Genomic DNA, 24,606 nt, shown 5'->3' with positions numbered 1-24,606 from the left:
ATTTCAACCCAACGTGAAAATAATCACAGGAAAGCAATTAAACAGACATTACTAACACATTTACATGGAAAACATATCAGCCACCTAGCGTAATCATTTCTGGCACAGAAACACTCTGGAATATACTTCATACCTTCATACTTTGGTTACTTAAATCAATTATCTCCACCTGCTGGTACCACAACTTCTGCATGCGTATCCATTTCATGCTGTGATATCAAGTTGCTTTATTCACCCTTGAGATGGTTGTGTGGTCAAATCCCAGTAGATCAGCCACTTCTGATATACTCCAACAAGACGCCATGTTCAAAGTCACATAAATCACCATTCTTCCCCATCTGCTGCTCAGTTTGAAGTTCAGAAAGTAGTCTCGACTAAGTTCAAATACACTGACTTGCTGACATGATCAGCTGATTTTAACAAGCAGTTGAACAACTGTACCTAATAAAATGGCCAGCGAGTACAGTTCAGAAGCCAAATATAATTCAACTGCAAACAGAGAAAACAAAAGTGCTCACATTGGACAGTTTGACTACAGGAAAGGCACACATGGCCAAATTCCACATTGGGGATGTTCTGGTTTTTGCGCTACTAGCCAGTTATTAATTCCACCTGTGCTTTCCCCACTGTGACAATTCAAAATATTTACTGTGTAAAAAGGTGTTTTGAGACTCTGGAAATGAGTTTTTGGCCACTTAAGGGCAGAAAAAATAAGTTATGTTAGGTAAATACAACACTGGCATTTTAAAGCCACTTGTTAACTAACCACAGCCATGGAGCAACGTTATTCTTCATTTAAAGTTGTTCCTGTCCATCCGAGGAACTTTCCCTCTCTTTGAATTGTTATAACAACTCCTGGTTGGAATGTCTGATTCTTCCGTTCTAATATGTTTACCAGCTAGTCGCTAACCTTGCCCGCCTGCAGTTTGGCATCCTACTGAGCAGGTAGTGCACAATGTTTTCGAGAGATGTGCTTTCTGTTACAAATTCCAGTTATTGTTGAAATAAAAAAAGACGACAATAAGAGAGCTGAGGCTGAACCAAAACAGAAGACAGCCAGACATTGAACAGACATTCAAATGAACACGAGTGCCGTGAAAGGATGATCAGATCCCCGACTGGATTTGTTACCTGTCATTGTCTTCTTTCAGCCTCTCCAGCTCTCGTTCTCTCTCCAGCCTCCTCTGGGCCTCCGTTTCCATCTTCTCTCTTTCCGTCTTCATCTCCCGCTCTCTCTCCTCCAGCTGGGTTTTGCCATCCAAGAGCTCCTTGTACCTAATATTTCAAGCACAGGATTTACCTTCAACAAAAGATGATGTGTGTCTTTCATAGATCAAGATGTTTTTGTGCATATTTAATTTTGGGGGAGAAGTCCTTTCAAACATGGAAAATATGTCACAAATCTTCAAAGTGAAGATTTCGTGTCTTTAAGTCAGTGAGTGTTTGTACCTGCCCTCCAGCTCTCGATGCTGGGCCTCCAGGCTGCGATTGTTGTTCCTCAGTTGAGAGTGCTTTTCCACCAGCTCCTCCAACTCCACCTCCTGACGCTGTTGCAACGCCGTCATCCTTTCGTGGTCCCGCCTCAGAGCGTCCATTCTGGCCGCGGACTCCTCTCTCTCCCGCGCCCACACCTTTGACTCGGCCTCTAGGGTGGCACACCGTGCCTCGCTCTCACTGCAGCGTGCCAGCAGCACTGCATGCTGGGAGCTCAGTGACGCTTGCTCCACCTATGTTTGTGTGTATGTGTGTGTATGTGACAGAAAACAGAGAGACCATGTCTGTAATTTAGCAATTTCAAAAGGTTGAGCTGAAAGCCAACAAGCTTGAAAGTTAGTTTATTAACCTTTTGCCATGGGTCTAAACAAGATATTATGTGTGCAGCACTGGGCGCTTAAAGAAATGGTTTGACATTTTGGTAGTTTTCACTTTCTTGCTGAGTTTTATAAATAGACTGATACCAAGTATAAAGCCAGAGCAATCACAAGCCAGTCAGCAGAATGAATTAAAAACACTCCGATTGGCCTCTGTTGTCTAAAAAACGGATCCTTTCCTGTATCCTCCATCGGATGAGATCATCAATCTGATAAAAACGGATCACAGAATCTGTTTAACTACCCGTTTCTTCACTGGAATATTTTCTCCATCTCTTATGAAGACATTCATCACAGCTGTCCTTTCTCTCTGAGCAACAAATTCCAATAAGAACAGTTTACAATAAATTTATGTCAGACACCGAGGCATTATGATCCCAAACCGGACAGTCTGACATAAAGGATCGCAGTAACCCTTTGATACAAGGATATTTAAGTGAGGGAGATAATCAAATAGGCTACAGCAGAATACTTAGTAAGCTTTAAAAAACCTGGTAGGTAGTTTTTGTCCTTTGGACAGGGCCAGATGGGCTGTTTCTTCTAGTTTTCTGCTCTTTAGCCAGTGCTATGCTATGACACTGGCACTGAGCCTGTCATCTTACTCCCCACATTAGAGGATATACAAATATGAAATAATGTCCAATAATTTAACAGGTCCCTGCGCACTTTACGTCAAAATTCATTGCACAAAGACTGAATGCGTTTCACTTTAGGAAGACAAAAGGTTTAAAAACAATGTGCGATTTTGAACAAATCAACTTCAGCCATAACCACGCTCTGTGTCTGTGTGTTAGGTCACCTGTAGTTGTGTGTTGAGCGTCTGCAGTCTGGTGCAGGAGTCCTGCAGGCTGAGCGAGTTCCGACGCAGAGCCTCCAGCTGCTCCTCAAGGTGCTTACAAGCCTCCTGGGACTGAGACAATCTCGTCAGCAAAGCCTCATGCTCTGCAGCCGCCACCGCTTTCTGAGGGGGAGAAAAATCTCTTCTTTCATTTTTATAATGTCTGTGCTACATTTGGCTCTGGAAACATCCATAATATTTGAACATGGGCAAACTCTGCCGCTGACCTTTTAAAGTGCTCTCAGTCAGGTAGCATCTTTATGCGACATTTGTGTCACTCTATAAACACAGAGATGAAATTCCTCCTGTGTCTGACATAAATGTTAAAAATTATATTTCATTAGTCCACATCTGTTGTTTACGCGAGATTTCTGTCAGTGCAATCTTTCCACAGGCTTTAATGGTCCAATCAGAAAATCTGCGAATTTATTGATGACACATGATTTGGTGCAGTCTGCTCTGATAAATAAAGGAATGTGTTGATTTGGCACAGAGGCGGGTAGTTTAGAAATGAAAAGAAAACCACCTTATAAATTGCTGAGGGTGTAAAATCTGGTGTATTTCCCAAAATTAAAATTAACTTGCTGCAAACAACAAGTCAGCTGTACTCCCCCTACGCTGCGATTTTATTTGAACATTTTATTTGCAAGTACTGGAAGAGCGACAACACATTTCATGTGTGCATCGTCTAGAGAGTCTAGAGCTCAGTTTTGGCGTGGGGTTGTTATTTTTTCCCCCACTGTGGAGTCTTCATGTACTGCTGACTGACTCATAGTGCTACACAGGGGATTTCTACTTTTTATTACAGTCACTTTTAGATTCTTCTCCTACTTCATCATCCTACCTCTCTCCCTTCTGATGTCAGTGGCACAAAATAACTGCACTCACTGGTCACTTTATTAGGTACACCTTGTTAGCACTGACTTAGACCCCTTTTTGTCTTCACTGCTTCCTTAATTCTTCATTGTACGGATTAAACAAGGTGCTGGAAATATTTCTATTAGATTTTGGCCCAAACTCGCATGATACACTTACACACGGTTGCTGCAGATTTCGCTAATTCTACCAAAAGGTTCTCTGCTGGATTGAGATATGGTTACAGTACAGTGAACTCAGTCATGTTCAAGAAACCAATTTGAGATGATCTGAGCTTTGTGACATGGTCCGTTATTCTCCTGGAAACAGCCATGAGGAGATGAGTGCACTATCATGATGAAGGAATGGACATGGTCAGCAATAATACTCAGATAGGAGTACTAAGGAGTTCAAAGTCTGGCAAGAAAATACCCTCTCACATCACATCCAGCCTGAACACAAGGAAGGATGGATCGATGCTTTCGTTTCATTTTAGCCTAATTCGAACCCTACCTTCCAAATGTTGGAGAACAAATCTGACACTCATCAGATGAAACAGCATTTTTCTCATTTCTATCATCAAATTTTGGTGGACCTGTGTGAACTGTTGCCTCTGTTTCCTGTTCTTAGATGACAGGAGCGGCACGCCGTGTGTTCTTGTGCTGCTGTAACCCATCTGCTTTAAGGTTGCGCCTTCAGCGATGCTTTTCTGCATACCTTGGTTGTAACATTTGATTATTTGTGTTACGGTTGGCTTCCTATCAGCTAGAAGCAGTCTGGCTGTTCTCCTCTGACCTCTGGCAGCAGCAAGGTATTTTCTCCTGCTGCTCACACGCGTCTTATTTCCTGTTTGTTTTCCTTGCCTGTTTGTCTTGTTTCTATTTGTGTGTGCCAGACATGGATTGTTATCTCCTGTTCTCCCAATCAGCGTGCAGATTGGTGGTTCATTTACTCATTAACCTGCACTTCAGGCCAACTCCACCACAGAGCTATTGTGGTAATTACATCAGGCCTTCATCTTCAGTTTAGCTTTTGTTCCCCGTGTTTGTTTACCAACTTCTCACCATTCAGCTTGGGCCAGCTTTCATTCTACAGCTACAGCCACCCTCACCTGCCCATCTGCTCTAACTGCCATGGTCACCATATTCATTCATCCTCTGCCAGCACAGCTCTCCCATGATTTTGCTCCACCTCATCCTCCTCACTTCTGCAACTTGTGTACCCCAATAAAGACTTGTTGAGTTAGTATATCAGAGGGTCTCGCTTCTTTGCTTCAGATTACAGTTGATCTTAATACTGCTATTGCATCAGTTTGTGAAATACAAAAACCAATGATTCTAGCTTGTGATGCTTTATGATAAACCTTGGTGTCATGCTTCACCAAAGAGTGATTTCTCATCTCAGCTTCTGATATGGTTTCATTTATAAGAAACCCAGGGGGCCAGAAAGGTGAGATTTAACCCTAATATTTCAAGAAAAGCAAAAAAAAGAAAAGAAAAAAGCTTAGAAGGAGGTAATACTTTTTTGTTTCTTCTCCCATGATGACAGGTCTACTCAGTTTTATTGTTTGACACTCGAGGGGGTGCCTACTCAGTTATGACCAAGCGTGTACGAACAGGTGAAAATGAGCTCCCACCTCCAGCAGCTACAGCCAGTAAGGAGTGAACATTAAAATGCTACTTTAACTTTAGTATTAACAATCCTGCACACTATATCACACACAGGAGCCATTTTCCTGCATAATTTCCACTTTTAATATTTTAGGACAGTGCAGCTATTAATTCTATTTACTTAAGTAGAGCATTCTTGCATTTTTAGATGTGAAGATGTCTTCATCCGCAATCGTTGTTTGTGCATTAATAAGTGTAAGTGGAACCAGGATGTAGCCCGGATCTGTTTGTGCCTTAGTTCATCTAGACTAATCTACTGTACAAAACCTGAAAGCACTGACGTAATAACGTTCTGAGTGAGAGCCACACCGGGTGAAATTTGTGACCTTGGCAATGCTGGAAGCGCCCCTCACAGCTTGATGTTAGAGAGTATGTGTGAGTGTGAGAGAGAGACAGTAAGAGCTTAAGCAGAAAAGCAGCAGAGGAGATAAGGAAGATTAACAGTAGCCGGGGTGACATTTTAAAACCGATGAGCAGAGATAAAGCACTAGTTTTGGAAATAAAGTGCTGCACTCTGGGAAGTGGCCCACTGTGAGCTGATCGTCCTCGAGAATCCCTAGAGCAAGAATTTCAACATAATATACATCATCTCCCTCACAGGGAAGACCGAGCCCCCACACCAACCCCCAAACACCCACTCACACATTCAAATACAGACCTCTTTTTCCAGCTCGATCACCCTCTCACTGAGATGCCTCTCTGCCTCCCCCATGAAATGATCGCGGGTCGTGGAAAGGTCACAGCCTTTGGCAGCCTCGGGGCTTTGATCCAAAGGTGACATGTCTTGCTTGTCTGTCGATTCTGAATTTGAATTAGGCGCACTCTTCACTTGTGCACTTTCCCTCCTCGTCTCTAACTGCAGAGATTCACTTTTCTTTAAGAGTTGGGAGAGAGACTCTATTCTCTCCTGTGACTGGTGGAGAGAATCTTTTGCCAACTGCCGCTCGGCTTCGGATCGCTGTAGTTTCTGGCTCAGGTGTGCCACTTCAGTGGCCAGTTTCTCAGAACGAGCCTGCTCACGGGTTAGATCCTGATAAGAGAGAGAAAGAAATAGTGAGAAAGTATAACGATTAAAATCTCTGGAACTTGCTGTAAACACCACAAAAAAAACTAATCTAAACAGCCTGTATTTGTATAGCGCTTTACACTACATTCAGTCATCCACCCATTCACACACAGGTGATGGCAAGCTACATTGTAGCCACAGCTGCCCTCGGGCGCACTGACAGAGGCGAGGCTGCCGGACACTGGCACCACCCTCTGACCACCACCAGTAGGCAACGGGTGAAGTGTCTTGTCCAAGGACACACCGACCCAGACTGTCAGAGCCGGGGCTCGAACCGGCAACCTTCCGATTACAAGACGATTTGCCAACTCTTGAGTCACGATCGCCCCGAAACCTACATACATGTTTCCCCACAAAGGTTTGTTTGACTCAGCAGTCCTTATGCACCCATGTATGTTCTCCTTAGCACACTCGTCCCCTTCGAGGGACAACCCAGTTCAAATCAATACAAAGTTGTTGATCGCAATGTAGTGATAAAACATTTCAGTCTTCATGGGATAAAGATGTCACCATCCATAGGACAACTGAGGTCAGAGTGGTTTGATATATATGGAAATAATGGCTTCGCGGTCTGTACACTGCAACCTAGCTCAACACCAACAGCACATTTTAGTGTTTGACAGTGCTCACAAGCATTATTATTAAAACACCAAATGAGGGATTATGTTGTGAACGTGTGGTGTTTCATCCCTCCAGACTTTAGTCTCTTGGGAAATCAATGCCAGAGAATATTAAAGCTGTTCTGTTCAATATGTGGTAATCCAACACCTTCCTAGGAAACTTTATGTTGGTTTTTCCTTTCATTTATCACCCATTTACACTACGTTCTTAGTCTGTGTGAGAACCAGTCCTCATGTGAGTAGTTTGATACTAGTTGTGGTCCTAGAGTGGTTCAATCTAATAACATTATATCATAATTAGTATAAGTTAGTAATTAGATAGCAAATTAGTAGGCAAATAACTAATATAAACAACAAGAACACACCACTAGAACATTGCCTAACAAGTGCTGAATCTTTGTTTTCTTAGAATGGATGGATAGATGGATAAAAATCTATCTATCTATCTATCTATCTATCTATCTATCTATCTATCTATCTATCTATCTATCTATCTATCTATCTATCTATCTATCTATCTATCTATCTATCTATCTATCTATCTATCTATCTATCTATCTATCTATCTATCTATCTATCTAATAGATTTCAATTGTAAATTCATGTAAATGGGGAATCCTCTTCCCATCCTAAAGCTCATTATGGAGTTCCACAGGGATCCGCACTAGGACCAATTCTGTTTACATTATACAAGAATTATATATGACTTATTTTGAATTCACACCAGCTACTCTAACATAGAATAAAAGAATAAACAATATGGATCTAGAAATGAGTATAGTAATTCAGCTTAAAACATAATTGTTTATTTACTTACTGTATAAGATTTTGAGTTTTTCAGAATGTATTTATTTTTATAGCTTTTTCTAATGTTAGCAGAAAGGAGTCGACATCATTTTCTTCATTCTGTTGTGGCCACACAGTATATAAAATCCACACTCAAATGCAACTAAACAAACACTTTAAGTATGCATACTTCACTTTATGTTGTAGTAAATAAAGTGTTACTGTTTTCCTTTTTCCAGTTTTGAGCACCATTTCTATTTTCATTATGCTCTGTGCTGAGGGACCACAGTGTCCATCAACAGATAAAAAAAAATACAATTTGAATCTTCTGCATTTCTCATTATTTTTCCGGTGTGAACACACTGAATTCATTTCAGTAATAATAGTAATTTCCACTGCTGAGCTGCCTGTGAATTTTCCACCACATCCCTGCAGCAGTGCTTACCGTTAGGAACTAAAGTACCACGTCACACATACACACCTGGGACAGTGCGCTAATCTTGGCCTGTGCTTCTGCATACTGCTCCTGCAGCTGCTGTTTACCCTCTTCCATGCTGCTTAATCGAAAGCTGAGCTCTTTCTCCAGGTCCTGCAGCTGAGCGCAGAGCTCCTTGGACTCAGACAGCTGCTGACACACACGTCTACACGCACACCACAAACACATTTTAGACACTGGTTGCATAAGACAGAGTTGACATTAAAGATAAATGTACTGTTCAGCACAGTGCTGTCTCTGGTGCCTTATAAAGTTAACTGCATGATCAAGGTTAACTCCATGTCCTTAGGAGTGTGTGTACCTGTGTTCAGCATCCAGAGCACAGGCTCTCTGGTTGCTGTGCTCCAGGGCCAGGGTTGTGCTCTCCAGCTGCTGCCTCAGTCTCCCCGCTTCCCTCTCTCTCTGTCTGCCCTCCTTCCGTTGGCCATCCAGCTCTGACTGACACACCTCTTTCTCTTGCTCTAACCGTGAAGCCTCCAGCAGCGCCTGATCTCGTGCCCTGGCCAAAGATTCAGCCTCGAGGGTAGCCTCGCGGAGCTCTGCCTCCAGCTCCTCCTCGCGACGGCGTGAGGTCTCCAAACTGCGGCCCTGACGCTCCAACTCTGCTCTGAGAGTCTGAGTAGTGAGCTCTAACTGGTCACTCTGGCAAAAGAGAAAACACAAAGGATGATTTCGGTTCTTAACGCCCGCTTTAAATAAGTCCCCCATAATCACAGAGGAAAGTGCAACAGACAACACGAAAGCATGTGGCCAATAAAACAGGCAATAAACATAAAATTAACTTTATCAGAGTACAAAAATTAAACCACTGGCACAGTTTTGCATTTGGGTTGTTGATTCTACTACTTTTGTAGTTTTCATCCCTCGTGTTTTTTAGTGTTTTCCTCTTCACTTCTTTGTTTCTCTCTTTTTGTTTCTTGTTATTTTATAGTAACTTCCTGTTTAATTTTGGCAGTTGCTTTAGTCTAAGAGTCAGCTGTTATCTGTATGTTCCTTCCCTGCCCTATTTAGTTTCCCCTGTGTTATTATAGTGAGTTGGTTTTCTGTGTATTTATAGTACCGTCTCTAGTTATTTGTCATGATGTCTGTTTTCCTTTCGGCATTGTTTGTTTTGGGCCAGGCCCCAGTGCACCTCACAAGTCCTCAAGTCAACCCGGGCTGGACCTTGTTTAAGTTTTGTGCCTTTTAATTGCACCTTGGGCACTTTATCTGCTCATACTCTGAGATCTTTGGTACCTGGTGGATTTCTGTAGCTCCCACAGCTTTCATTAGTCCCGCCTCCTGCTGTGTGCCCTGCTTTTAGGTCCTTGCATTTGATTGGATCAAAACAGCAATAATATATTTTAAAAATACAGCTCAAAAATAAGTAATTCAAAAGTTTTCAGACTATTAAAAACATTAAACATTAATTTACCCTGAAACCAAACTGCAGATTGAACTCTATATAAATAACAGGAACTGTTTGCTTATCTGTTAGATATTTCTACTGTATAAGCAATACTGTGGTCTATAATTATTTTCCTGAATGTTAAAATGCTCACCTTTAAATCCTGTTAGGGAAATTCACCTAATTTATTAAATCCTGTACTTTAGTGAAGAGGATGTATAAAGAGGGACGAAATAGAAATTACAAGGATGTCAAGAGTACTTTAAAGCACTTGAGTAAATGTACATTTTTTTGCCGCCTACGAGAATAACCATACTTCACATTACTGCACCCCTCCACATCATCAAACGTGGATGTAAGCAATGCAATTCAGAAACACTCAAAGCCCTATAGAAAAAACATATTGAGTAGATTTTTGTTATTTCCAAGACACAAAACAGCGTCCTCCAGATTGTGGACTAAATCTAATTACTTAGCAGAAAATCTGATCAATTTTTCCAGGATATATGAGGGTTTTTAAAAAAATTAATAAAAATGCTTTAAAACAAACCAGTTCAGTAAACGTACACAACGACAGGGAAGCAAAAGGGAGAACGAGGATGAGACGTGAGTTCCTATTTTGTTTTTACTTACACCTACAGCTGAAAGAAGTACACTTCATGATTCATTTAACATGCACTGTTTTATTCTCATGAATTCTGGCTCTCTGCTTCTCCTGCTGGTGGTCGGAATGTGAAGTCTACCTCGAATGTAGCTAGAATCCATTCTGTGTCATGGGCTAAAACATCAAATATTGAAATGAACAAATTTTTAGTTGCTGCTGACGTCTGGCTGGCTTACAACTTAAGTTATTTTATTCATAAACCAAGTGACAGCAGAGTACTTTCTCAGCTCTAACATTATGAGAGTGTGCTGTTAGATTTAGTGTTTAGAAATCAAAGGAATGAGGCACTGTTTTTTAAAGATGCATCTCTGGTTTGATGCGATGTCGTGAGAAGTGTGGCAGATCGGTAGGAAAAGCCCATCCAGAGTTGCACTACTTTTTCATGCAAGCAACTAAATGTACACAAAACAGGTTTTTGGGATGCGTCATAGCGGAAAACACTTGTTCTAACGTGCTGTTTCTTTACAATAGGTTGTCAATTATATGTTGTGTACAGTTAAAGAACATCCAGTCTTGGTTAAGAAAATTGTAGTTTATTAGCCAGAAGTAATTTTAGTAGACATTTAGGCCAAACAGCCACAAAAAAGACTGATGTTTTCACTTTCAAAAAACTGGGAGGGTGTCACCAAAGAACATTACCCCATCAGATGGAGGGTTATATACAGCGTTTTCTGAGTGGGAGGTATTTATGAATCCCTTTTAAGGTATTTCTTTAATGCTGACTTAGCAGTGCTCTTTTCCTTAGTTTGCAGTTTTTCTTATGTGTTGAAATTTTTACTGCAAATTGCACATTAAATTGCACCGTATTCACAAAGACTTCAATGACCCAAAGTGGGCTGTCTGAAGAAGGTGGCTCTCAGTTGGGTTTCTGCTTGAATTTCCATCTGCAGAAATTCACTGAATAAGCCAAACCAAAACATTCACCTGCTTCCCTCCTCAGTATTCACATTTTTGTCAATATGTGAATACTGCAGTTCAAATCTGATTTGCTCGCTCAATATAAGGTGGATAAAAATGTTAACATGCATCTCCGACAGCTTAATAAAACTGTTCCACTTCATGTTGAAGCCTCAGTCGTGCAGTAAGGGAATTTGCTTGCTGAAATACTGAAATTTATTGGTTAAGTGGAATCCAGATGGGATGTTTTTATTTAAGCAGACCACAGAGGTTGACTTTATCTGCCCTTCTTCTTCTATTTCCCTCTTAAGTCCAGTGTCATCTGCCATGTTCATGGGCATATTTGGCGTCTTTATATTGTGTGTGCAAGTCTGTGGCTGTGTACTCTCCAACCTTGCGTTGGGCGGAGCGCAAGGCGTCCAAGGAGCTGCGCAGCGTGTCTCTTTCTCTCTCGAGTGTAGCCCGCTCTCCCTCCAGAGTGGCGATGATTGTGGTCTGCATCCTGTGAAGCTCTGCTTGGCTTCGTAAGCGACACAACTCCTCCTCCATAACTAGACCCTCAGACTGAAGAACCTGAGAGAAAAGCAGTTAGAAACATCTGAAATCTCGATGTATAGCATGTGCATTTACTATTACTACAAAACATTCTTATATTTTTCCAGTAATTGAATGAGTCTTGTATATATATGATTTCTAGGAAAGAACTACAAACCTACAGCTTTAAAGGAAGTGTTGAGTAAATACATTTCCTAATAATTCCAGTTAACTGGCAAACAACACAAAGGGTCTGTTGTTGGTGCACTGCAGGTTTGATGAGTGTGCAAAAGCACAAACAATCCCAGATACTCTTGCAGCTTTGCGAGGCTTTACTCTGGCACACTGCTGCCCTGAGCGAAATGCAAAAATGCTCACAAAAGCAACCTGGTGAGCTTCAAGTTCCACCATGTTTGCAAATATTTTCCATCATGCATTTAATGTAAAGTACAGCTAAGTACAAAAATCACCTTTTTGTATGATAATCATGACAGTGTAGATCAGAAACTTACCAAAGAAATTAAAAATTTTCATCTGGCTGAACAAATTTTTATGACAATCAATATAAAAGCTGTTTTTGTAATAGATATTTTAGTTTGGAGTGAAGAGCCACGCCACTGTTATTGCTGAAAACAATTCTGATGTGTGAACTTTTTGAATCTTTGTTTCTGTTATTTACTGAGTTACTTTAATTGTAATGTATATAATCAGAGACAATATTATGAAAAAAAACTGAAAAACCAGAAAACTTGATACCAATTTTGTAGTAGGATGACTCCATGCAGCTCATACTTATAACCAAAAATAACCCAATAACTTAAGAGCAGTGTTGGTCAAGTTACTTGAAAAAAGTAATCAGTAACTAATTACCTATTACTTCCCCCAAAAAGCAATCCCGTTACTTTACTGATTACTTATTTTCAAAAGTAATTAATTACTTAGTTACTTAGTTACTTAGTTACTTTTTAAAAACACGATTTACAACCTGAATAGGTGATAAAGCGATAGATCTTTCAGCCCAATTCTACTTTTTCTACATAATCCATCATACAAAATGTAATCAAATGGAAAAGTCTCTTTTTAAAACTTGTTTTATTAGTTTTAATCTTTTAACTTTATGCATCAAGCAAAAATTTAATTATATGCAACATTCTCTGACTGGAAGAAATTTGATTAAACATTTAAACCTATTTTCTGCACATTCCAGCAGATAAAATAATTTTTTTTGTGTGTGTTTACACTCACTCTTTCAAACAGATGCAAGTAAAACACAGCAGAAAATAAATGAAATCAAAGACTAGCGGTCCTTTTGCTCTATTTTCACCTGTAAAGCAGAAGTGGCGTAGGCGCAGGTGTGCCCTGGTGCAGGTGTGCTGCAGCGGTCAGTTGAAGAATCCGCGAGTTTCTCTGTGAGTTTCCCATTACGTCGTAGCACACTCGGTGCTTGCTTGGAAGTTTAGGGGTTTTTTTCGCTGTAAAAATAAGTTTTCTTCCCACGCACAACGGACACTAATGTTTTTGTCACTTTTTATGGAATCAAACTCAAAATAAGGTCAGTACTTCCACGCTTTAAACGCTGCACGCTCATACTCTCTCCCACAATCGATATATGATCCATTGTTTATCTGCACACAGCTGTTGTCACGAATGTCGCACTCGCTTACGTCACTGTCATGAGACATTCTCGCAAAAAAATCACGGTTTTAGTAACGCAGTAACGTAGCGTTCCTACGGGAAAGTAATGGTAATCTAATTACCGTTTTTGCAATAGTAATCCCTTACTTTACTCGTTACCTGAAAAAAGTAATCAGATTACAGTAACGCGTTCTCTGCTTAAGAGTGAGCTTTAAAAATCGCCTTCACAGTCATTGGTTTGTGCCACTTTCAGCGCTCCGCTGCAGTCTGGATTGTTATGTTTTGACCACTTGCAGTGAGACATCTGCAACTTCACCAAGAGCATCAAACTGACTCAGCGTTGCATGACGAGGATCTTCACTGGCGATAAGAAACTGGTCTCCGGCTACAACCCAGAGACCAAAGAGCACGGTTCAGTGGAAAAGTTCATTTTATTTAACATTTACAGTGCTGCGCTCCATACAGTTGTCCATCATCAAGGTCAGACTGTTAGTGCAGAGTTGCACTGTAACTGTAAGCGTGAACTTTCCCTGACTGTGACACGTTTAAAAGTGACGTCTTTCACAGTACATTGAAAACCCAGACTTTTTTTCTATATTTACCATTGTTTGTGCCCAATACATTTGTCACTTACGACTCTCCCTTAGAAAATGTGTTCTCTTTCTCAAGATGAAAGCTAAGATCCATCATGAGTCACAGATGTATTACTGCAAGTGGTCAGAGAGGGATTTCCAAGGAGCGATCTAAACATGTGCTTAGCCCTGAAAGCAGTTTATAGCTGCACAAGGAGTCGATCATTAAGTGGCTGGCAGTCAATTTTAAATCAGTTTCAGCTTTTGCTTTTTATGGGTGTTGTAGCGGGAACATTTGATGGCGCTTTGCACACAAGAAACACATTATAAACACAATTATACAATAATATAACGCCCACGTTTTCACTTGTTTCACCGACCATTAATATCTACTTTCTACAGTCTCCAACTTAACCACTACAGCCAGCCATACCTCTATCTGCCTGCGGGCCTCCACCAAACTTTCTCCGGCTTTCTTCAGACGCTGCAGCTCAGCCTCGACGAGTACCAGCCGCTGCTCAGCCTCCCAGGTTTTCTTGCTCTGCTCTCCCAGTTTAGAGCGCAAGTCCTGGGCCACGTTAATCTGTCTTTCGGCCTCCTCCTGGGCCTCCTGGAGTCGTTTTGTCAGAAGCTCCATATCAGGACTAGTCAGGGAACATACGGCCAGGTGTGTAGCTATAGTCTCTACTTTATCCTCAACTGATTGTTTCTGTATCTCTGAACTTATTGGTAATTCAGTCTTTTCTTTCTTCGGCTCACTTTCTTTTTCCTGTTTCTCCCTTTCTTTCTGCCCTCCCTCAGCCTCTCCTCTTCTATTGGTCTGGATCACCTCATTGCATGGTTCATCTTTTCCCATCTGAACATGAAGAATCTCTTCACCAACTCCTGCTTCACGGTGAGTCCCAATGACTTCTCCTCTTTTCTCCTTCTCCTCCATCATTTTAACCCTTCCTTCCCCCTCTCCCCTGCAGGATTCAGATCCCTGGATTCCTCTCACCACCTTGTTTCCCTCCCCCTCCTCTTCCACTCTGTCTGGCATCTTCATTCCTTCCTCCTTCCTCTTGTCTTCTAGGTGTTGAAGTTTGGTCACAAGCTTTTCCAGACGCTGTTTCAAAGTGGCATTTTCATTCTTCAAGTTTTGAAACTGAAAAGCATAATTGGAGAGAAATTTAAAGACATTTCAAAGCTTTGAAATATCCCTTTTTTGTCACTGTTTCCTTTCATGTGCTGACAGTGATTGAACTTGAATGCATGGTGGGTAAGAAAACTGAAATCACCCCCTTTTCCTCAGAATACATCCAGTTTCGATACAAAAGAAAAGACAATGAAGTAGGGAAAAACGAGAGAAGGACAGACAGGGAAATTACTGATCGATTTAAATGATCTTTGGTTATAACAACACAATATAAAAGCACTCCTCCACACAAATAACTACAGAAAACTCAGTATGCCTGAGATCCGTCACACAGCACCATTCGCAAATTCTAGTATAATGTTGTGAACTGAGTAACATTTAATTACCATATTTCATCTGAGGGAATGCAAAGCACAGCCTTCAAGTGTCTTTTACGTGTCATACTCAGATTGGTTGTTTTAATCGTAACACATTTACTATTTATTACTTAAAATATTAGTTTTTTTAAAAGTGTTAAAATAATGTCAAATCACACTGTCCACAATAATACAATAATACATTATAAAAAAGTTTTATCTTGTGACATCAGTGACAAATCAAGGCCATATGTTTATGGGACACACACAACACAAACCCAGAGAAGCCTGTGAACAATAAAAACCAATTCAAATTCAATTCTGTTTGATTTATGTGGTGCCAAATCACAGCAACAGTTGCCTCAAATTGCCCTATATTGTAAAGTAAAGAACTTACAATAATACAAAAAGAGAAAACCCCCAAAATTATATGACCCCCTATGAGCAGCGGCAGTGGGAAGGAAAAACTCCCTTTTAACAGGAAGAACCCTCCAGCACAACCAGGCTCAGGGAGGGACGGCCTTATGGCGCGACCGACTGGTAGGTGAGGGGAGGAAGACATGACAAAGACATGCTGTGGAAGAGAGCCAGAGATTAATAATAACTAATAAGGAGTGTGTCAGCCTCCGGTGATCATTTAATCAGAATTGAATCTTCACGCTACAAATTTGTTTCACTCTTTGTTGAAGAGGCTGAGTTACTTTAGTTACTGTTAAACACTCATAATAACACTACCTAGGCAACCTTTGTGTTTACATTTGACTTGTGCTGTTGCACTGTATATAATACTGTGTCACTACAGTTGCACTATAGTGCTGCTGCTGCTGGTACCTTGTTGTGACAACAATTTCACACATTAACTTAAGTCTGGTACCGCTGTCATCGGTGACAGTGCTTCACCGGAAAAGAAGGACAGAAAATACCCTTCATTTTGTTTGCACTGATAAATGTTGCCACCTACAAGTTATAATCACCGCTAAATGGTTGTTCAGTATATATAATTTTTTTTTAATAAATATCATTATCCCTTTTTATCATTATCCCTAAATATTGTATTATTATTCTAAGGATATAGCGTCTGCCCCCAGATTTCATTTGGTGGGAAACCCCAAAGCTATGCGGACACAGTTAAATGCAGTATTAACTGCAGTTAATTATGTTTCCCTTTGTTTAAGCTAACATTCATTCCTGCGTTTCTGTCATATTGGGCAGCAAACAATAACAACACAACATTTCACCACACTTTACTACTTAAATAACTAACAGTTAATGAGAACTATAGAACAATATTTCTATACTTTTAGCTCTCTTATGGTGTCCACCAGCTCCACCTGTCAGTCATCTGGTGTTGGGAGGCTAACATACACAGTATTTTTAAATCTTTTTCACTTGTTCCTGCTGCTGGTAGAGGCAGATGTAAGCTATGAGGCTGACAGCCAAAACAGTCAATTCTCAGGCTGGAGGATGGAAACAACGAGTAGTTGTAGAGTCTGCGAGCAATCCATTTCAAACACAAGTGAGCCATTATTTTTGTAAAAATGTCGAATACTGCAGCTAATTTTCTGCTGATGATAAATAAATAAAAACAAATTGATTCAGCACCAGAATTCTGCTCCACTACAACACAACGCTGCTCACACATGCTATGAATTTATTATATATGGCTACATAATACATGTGGCAGAGAAGGGTTTTTACATTGGCTAAAAAAGCAATATTACTTATAATAATAATAATAATAATAATAATAATAATAATAATAATAATAATAATAATAATAATAATAATGGATACTTTATTGATCCCCATGGGGAAATTACTTGTTTTTCTCTGCATTTGACCCATTCACTCAGTGAAGCAGTGGGCAGCCCACTAAGCAGGCGCCCGGGGAGCAGTGTGTAGGGACGGTACCTTGCATTAGCGTCAGAACAATTTACTACCAGTCAACAATGTGACGGTAAAAAAAAGAAAAGATGATTGTTAGAACAGTAACTGTTTGGTAAAGCCTTCAGTTTGCTCTGTGCTCACCTCCCTAAATGTTTCCTGATGTTTCATCTCCAGGCAGGCCAGCTCATCCTTTGCATCTGGAGAATCAGCCTGCAGCGAGGGGAGATGGGTCTTTAATGCCTTCATTTGTTGCATCCTGTTTTTCCAGCTTCATTTACATCTTTAACAACTTAGATATATTCAGAGATGGCAGGCCTGCTGGTATCGTAATTAAACATTCTTAATTAAAAATATTTTTTCCCAACATAATGATCATATCAATAACAAGACACGCAAGGGAAATGGAAAACTATATATAAAACCTGATTTGCATGTTATCCAGTTGTCATTTCTCTTCTGTCTGTGTGCATTACCGTGACCACTCGAGCAAAGTTACATTGTTACAACTACAAAGTTAAAGCTGCTGATTAATGTAAATGTCAGCAATTCACACTGCTGCGCAACTCACCATGCAGATGACCTTCTGCAAACTGCAATCATCAATAAAAGGCTTTTCAGTATTTTTTAAATTGTGAGAAAAATCCTAGTAGCAGATTTCCATGAAATATCGGGATTTTAAGGATATATCACCCAGGTTCAAGCTGAGCATCAGAATGGGGAAGAAAGGTAATTTCACTGACTCTGAATGGGGAATGGCTGGTCTGAGTATTTCAGAAATTTTCCCACACAATCATTTCTAGGGTTTAACAAGAATGGTCTGAAAAAGATGAAATACCGAGGTCAGGGGAGATTTGCCAGACTGCTTCAGGGTAATATGAAGGCAACAGTAACTCAAATAAATCCTTGTTACAATCAACATATGCAGAAGAGCATCTCTGACTGCACATTACATTGAACATTGAGTCACACTAGGCTACAAATTGGAAACTGAGGTTACGGTTTGATCATGGGTTCACCAAAATTGGACAACAGAAGATTTGAAAAACTGTGGCAGCAATCAGGTGGTAGCATCAGAATTTGGTGTAAACATCATTTAAGCATGGGTCCTGCCTGCCTTGTATCAGGCTGGAGGCGGCAGAGGTGGGAGATATTTTCTTGGTACACTTTGGGCCCTTTTAGTATTAACTGATCATCATTTAAAAATTCACAGGCTGCCTGACTATTGTTATTGAGTAAGGTGACATTTTTCTCTATTAGTCACAACTTGCGACCTCTGAACTCTGACCTCCTGCTGGGCCTGCAGCTCCTCCAGTCGTCTTCTCAGCTCTGCGTTCTCCTGCTCCGCTCCCAGCAGCCGCAGCGTCGAAGCCTCGCCCACTTCCACGCTCAGGGGCTTCTGATCTGAGGCGCAGAGAGGAGGAAATAAAGAATAAAACAAGAAAAAGAAGAACAGAAGGAGGGAGTGAGGCAGATAGGTGGAGGAAAGAAACAGAGAAAAAGAGAAATGGATATATGAGCTCAGTTACTGTTGATTAATAACCTGTGGGTAAGTATTACGTCAAAATATTTTCTCTTATCAGTTAATTAGCATGTCTTAAATGACAAGGTGCAGAGAGGCGGGTGCTCTGACCAATCACTTCACTCAGCTCCTCGTCGGACTCCAGCTCTGATTGGAGGAAACGCTGCGGAAGTGAAACAACCGGAGCAAGGACGCTGCCCCCGCTGCTGCTGTGCCTCAGGTCAGCCTCGAGGCTCATGTTCATCTCCAGCAGTTCATCAACTCGCTGCCTCTCAGTGTCCCGCTCCTAAGCACATATAGACACACACTCAATGATCACATGAGCAAGAGACTTCAATGGTCCTCCACACAACATGCATGGGGTTCTTTCATGAAATGCAACCTTTCTGTCAATAAAGAAAATATTAGAACAATCTGCAATCTTCAGTTCAATTATAAGCTCATTTGTACGGGATGGACAGAAATGCAAAAACTGCATCATAGTTTCCACCCACCGCTTCCACTTCCATGATTCTCTGACGCAGCACAAGATTGTCCCTCTCCAGCTCACGTAGGGAGGAGCAACGCGCCCGAGCGTCCGCCAGCTGCTCTTCTAGAAGCGTTTTGGTTTCCTGCAGTGCTGCGCACAGTTGCTGCTGCTCCTGCAGGGGGCACCAAACAGAGACGATTGAAACAACACGATGACGTGCTCACTGTTTTCGTTTCATGTATTCTGTCAAGTCTGGGGGTTTTTCTGAAGCAACTTCCTCTAATCTGTCATATCTATCAATGCTTTGCTCCCATTCAGTTCTCTACTGTCACTTAAGTGCACAAAGCAACTTTAAATGGTTTTAGCTGTCAGCTGAATGTATTTTCTATATAATTTCCCCTTATTATACAGTTCACAGTAAAGACACAGACAAGTCCTGCTGAGGGAGTCAGAGAGGCTGACGTACAGCTGAGAAGCAAACTGCAGACATTGCAAGTACTAAAATATGATCTCCAACTGTGATCGTAGCTCAAGAGTTGGCAGTTCATCTTGTAATCGGAAGGTTGCCGGTTCGAACCCCAGCTTGGACAGTTTTGGTCATTGTGTCCTTGGGCAAGACACTTCACCTACCGCCTACTGGTGTTGGCCAGAGGGGCCGATGGCGCGATATGGCATCCTCGCTTCTGTCAGTCTGCCCCAGGGCAGCTGTGGCTACAACTGTAGCTTGCCTCCACCAGTGTGTGAATGTGAGAGTGAATGAATAGTGGTGTTGTACAGCGCTTTGAGGTTCTCGAAAAGCGCTGTATAAATGCAATCCATTATTATTATTTTGGAGCTTGTATCCGGCTACTTTAGTACTTTTAGTACTCAGTCTGATGCTCTCCAATGTTAGAGTTGTAAACTGTTGTAAATTGTGACATTTATATTTTATTATGTTTTTGTTAGGCTGTATTAAGTGAATTTAAACTCAGAGTAGCAGCTTGATAATAACAGGAAACAGCAAGTTATTACAATCTAATTACCAAAGTAGTAGCCTAGTAATTACCTTGTAACAGCGGTGGTTATAACTGATGTATATTATATTGAATTTTATGTAACTGTGTACTAAACAGGCCACATAAGCAAGACCAATTAGTATAGTAATATAATTTTAAAAATATTCATTTTTATATCCTCATACTCACAGTAGTTACTTCATAAAAAAATAAGGTAATACTTATTAATATCTAAATCCACATTAATAACCTATTAAAGCAAAATTGAAAAATCAGACAACATGGTGATAAAATATATCTTTCAAAATGAAGGAAAATAAAATATAATATAATACTAAGTCACATTTTTAAGATTTGTTTTAGACTTTCTGTGTTTTTAGTGAGACAAGTTAGCAGTTTAACAAGACTATAAAAAGCTACAAGGTGTTAAACCAGAAATAATCACAAGCAAACTGTCAGCAAACCTCTCTAGCTGTCTTGCTGGTCCTTTTTTGGCCAACTCGGTGTAATTTTTAGCAGAATCCACACTTACGCAGATCGCTGCAAACAACTTGTGAGTACGATGTTGTCACTACTGATAAAAAACGCAAATAAAACCCAACATGTAATGAAACTAATTTGACCTTCCAAACTGATTTTTATTTTTATTTCTTTACACGTAAACATTCGGCACCTTTTCCTCCCGATTCTTTACAGCCGCAAAACAGTTCATTTTGAATTTCTGGAAACGAGTTCTCAGCACACACACAACATTAGAAAAAAATCACCCTTCCGGCTAACATGAGCAGTCACACTGATATTGAATTTAAACAGGATGACTCAAAGAAGACAGGGAAGGTGACGGTGAGGACACTGCAAAGTGTTTCACAAGGATATGAGCACATTTTTTTTTTGCCCTGAACAGTTATAGTACCTCGGAATAAATCTCATTTGGGTGTAAAAATTCCAATAACTGTAGCTGCTCTTTGTCAATGAAGCAGCTCCAGGCGGTAAATCCCAATGACATCACACAATATAATCTCATTCTCCGGCTTTGAGCTTTAGAGTTGTTCGTACTCACTCTTGATTGAAACCCTCAGGGCCGTGTGAGGGAATATATGGCTTTTGAGATTAAGTGGTACTTCTTTTAAAAAATAATAGCTACTCAAAGAGAAAGATTAAAAAAGGGATCTTCTTGATGTGACCTTCGCCAGTAATTTTTATATGACGGCCTTTGTCAAGCTTGTGTGTGTGTATCAAAGCAATGTGAAAATGACTTTGTCTTCCCTGCATAACATTTTTTTTAAACTATGTATTTTGTAGTGGAGATGTAGCTGTGTTGCTTGATTTCTCTATGGTGTGCGATGTGTGCTTGGTGTGTGTGTGTACCTTCAGTTGAGTGCGTGTGAGCTCCAGGCTGCGCAATCTGTGTTTACAGCTTTGAAGCTCAGTCTGGAGCTGCTCGGACCGTGCAGCTCGCTCTCGGGCACAGTCCAGCTCATCCCGCAGTGCACGCATGCCCCTCACATCACCCTGCAGAGAACGGTTCTGCATGCGCGCAGACACACACACACACACACGGAGACACAGATACACAGATACATTCATACACCAGCTGGGATGAGGTCAAAGAAGGTTGTGAACAGATCACAATCCTGTGTATACAATCCTGAAATGTACTCACAAGGATAGAAAAAAATTGAAAAGACCCATATGGAAAAGAGCAAGAGCTTTAACTTGCATGTATTATAGTTTCAAATAACATTTGCATGTCTTCTGCTATTTTTTACAATGAAAGTGGTCGAATTAACTGTGAATCACGTAAGCAATATGCTGTGTGAAATCAATGCAGAAAAGGTCATGTAGAAATAACTGGCTTGCAATAAGTCTCTTGATACTTATATAATTCAAAAGTTGAATAACTGATTTATATTTGGGCATTTTTTACACACAGCACGTAACTTCATTTAAACTACTGGAGAAATTACTCACATACTTATATTTAAGATACCCCTAATGTCCACTGTCATTATTTAAACATCATTCTAAGGTACTATTCAGGAGGACTGGCAAGAGTCAGGCCAGTTACTGGCCAGTTACCCATCTGTAAAACTGTTTCCTTGTAGAAATTATTCCCACACAGACATTAATCATTTAACAGTAAAATCACAGATTTAAATTGTAATTATCTTGAGCATTATCAACAACGCTTATGGCAAGGTGCTGCAGTGCTTAGCACTGTCACCTCACAGCAAGAAGCTTCCTGCTTTAAATTCACCAGCAGGCAGGAGCACTTTCTGTGTGGACTTCATGAGGGTTCTCTCTGGGTACTCCAGCTTCCTCCCACAGTCCAAACACATGCATGTTATGTAAGACATATTTGCATAAGTAAATGATAATGACAAATGAAGAATGACAGTGATGTATGGAGTACACTTAGCACTGTGACAATGGAAAATGAAACTAAATGACTCGTCAGTGAGGGAACATTAAGACTGTATATGTATGATCATACCTGTAGTTTTGTTATGAGTCTAAACTTTCAAGTTCAGCTGAGACAGTAACAGCCACCTCTTTCAGGTCAAAGTGTATTTGAATGGAAAGAGCACAATCTAATTTACGGCAGAAAGATGTTTTTATTCAAGATCCAAAGGGTTTTGGGTGATTCTGCACTATTATGATTAGGCCCAGTGAGCAATAGTCTAGCTGTTGTCAAATTAGTAATGTTGTATGTGTGGTAAAAGAACAAAACAAAACAAAACAAAAAAAGAAAGAGAAGAAGAAGTCTGCATGAGATTTCTGTCTGTGTGCTGACCACTATTCCATGTCTGTACCTCTTTTTGAAGCTTCTGAAGCTGTTCCTCCATGGTCTCAATCTCCTGCTTGTAATCCAGTATCTGATCACCTTTATCTTCCCTAGAAAACATATCAGCACCGCAAATGCAATTACACAGTTTTTCTAAAGGCTTTTTCTTTTCTTTTGACTTGTATCTGTGATAAAGTGGCAGATAGAAATATAATTAGAGAAGAAAACGCTGTAATATTCTGAAACCGTACAGGCGTTTAATAAGCTGTGTGCGCTGGATTATACCTGTGAGCATCTCATCTGATCCCGATTCATTGCTCAGGTTTGCAAATAATTTTCTCTGTCTTGACCTTTGTCACAACTTTTTAAGAATTCTCCTGACTTCTATCATCTCGAGCACACACACAGACTCACAGTTGTTGTTTAAGCCGGCGCAGTTTGGCCTTGCTGTCTGCCAGCTGGAGTAGCAGACCTTGGGATGACTCCTCATTGCGGCCAACCAAGTGCCCCGTCGTGGAATCAGACTGGGCCTCCCGCTCCCGACACAGCTCTGCTATCCTCTGGGAAGAAGAGAGAGAGAAAGATCAATGATGGATGTGGAAAAGGATACAAAGAACAGCTGAAAAGAAAGACGTGGGTTGAGGACTAAAGGCTCAGAAACACATTTCTGAGGATCTGTGAAGGTGAAAACAGTGAGCCGCACATGGCAACTAAATAAGTATGTGCTTCAGTAGATGCTAGCAAAGGTAAGATACTAGTGTTTTGCTGTGTATGCACTCTTTTTTTACAGAGTAAGGAGCTTGGGCTGCTGTGATGTCTTCGGATGTTTTAGACTGTTTGACGCTTTGTGATGTATAATTTAAGTCAGATCAGTGTAGCAGCAGAAAATTCACACAAGGGTTAAATGTAGCAGGTATTTTTGCAAAGGGGGTGTATTTTATAAACATTAATGCAGAATGACCTTTTTATTCCTGTAATTTTGCAAACCAGCACAGCAACAGAACATTTTGATCTTACGCAGTATTCACATAAAGGAGAGCACAGTGGGACAGGGTTTTATTAGGGCCGATTTAAATCTGTGGAATTTATTCGAAACAAAATTTAAGATCTTACGTTGCTTTGATCTCATATTAAGGTTGTAGGAAATGCCTTTTAATCCACTAGAAGCTTAAGACAGATCTCAGTTAAATATCACTGGATTCAAGGATTGAGAATGTGTTTGAGATCAGAAGGCAGGAACATGAAGTGGAATCAGAGGTGCATTTAGAAAGGACTGTGGGGTCTTTGTTTGCTATTTCAAAGAAGCAAAGTTACTACGCTCCTTACACTAGTTTTTTTTTTTTTTTAAATACTGTAGTCTGTTATCTCCAGCCTAACAGCATGCATTTCATTTTCCAATTCATTGTTACTTAAATCACATTAAAACCTTTGACCACAATGCCATTTCAATCCCACTGTGCACTAATGTTTTATGAATTTTAATTAGTTCTATGGGTGGTTCAGCAGAGATTTCACTGATACCACCTTTTGTTGGTTAAAAAGCAGAATTATTACAACTGTAGGAGGTAA

The 24,606-nt window shown here is 40.5% G+C and overlaps 1 protein-coding gene across 1 annotated transcript in view; it reads right to left on the bottom strand.

The window, feature by feature from the left end:
- The window catches only part of ccdc88b (coiled-coil domain containing 88B), a 59,331-nt gene that overhangs the window by 22,025 nt on the left and 12,700 nt on the right, over nucleotides 1–24,606 (bottom strand). Inside the window, exons 8-22 of the mRNA XM_080901415.1 lie at nucleotides 23,452–23,597; nucleotides 23,066–23,147; nucleotides 21,621–21,779; nucleotides 19,283–19,429; nucleotides 18,900–19,074; nucleotides 18,555–18,670; nucleotides 17,411–17,479; nucleotides 14,325–15,035; nucleotides 11,544–11,723; nucleotides 8,504–8,844; nucleotides 8,188–8,347; nucleotides 5,893–6,264; nucleotides 2,671–2,832; nucleotides 1,450–1,727; nucleotides 1,132–1,275 (exon numbers count right to left, since the gene is read on the bottom strand). Of these exons, the coding sequence (XP_080757541.1) occupies nucleotides 1,132–1,275; nucleotides 1,450–1,727; nucleotides 2,671–2,832; nucleotides 5,893–6,264; nucleotides 8,188–8,347; nucleotides 8,504–8,844; nucleotides 11,544–11,723; nucleotides 14,325–15,035; nucleotides 17,411–17,479; nucleotides 18,555–18,670; nucleotides 18,900–19,074; nucleotides 19,283–19,429; nucleotides 21,621–21,779; nucleotides 23,066–23,147; nucleotides 23,452–23,597 (3,242 nt within the window). The remainder of the gene's footprint in view (nucleotides 1–1,131; nucleotides 1,276–1,449; nucleotides 1,728–2,670; nucleotides 2,833–5,892; nucleotides 6,265–8,187; nucleotides 8,348–8,503; nucleotides 8,845–11,543; nucleotides 11,724–14,324; nucleotides 15,036–17,410; nucleotides 17,480–18,554; nucleotides 18,671–18,899; nucleotides 19,075–19,282; nucleotides 19,430–21,620; nucleotides 21,780–23,065; nucleotides 23,148–23,451; nucleotides 23,598–24,606) is intronic.

The sequence above is a fragment of the Rhamphochromis sp. 'chilingali' genome (assembly GCF_963969265.1).
Source record: "Rhamphochromis sp. 'chilingali' genome assembly, chromosome: 13".
NCBI lineage: Eukaryota > Metazoa > Chordata > Actinopteri > Cichliformes > Cichlidae > Rhamphochromis > Rhamphochromis sp. 'chilingali'.
This window is presented reverse-complemented; position numbering and strand designations above follow the sequence as displayed.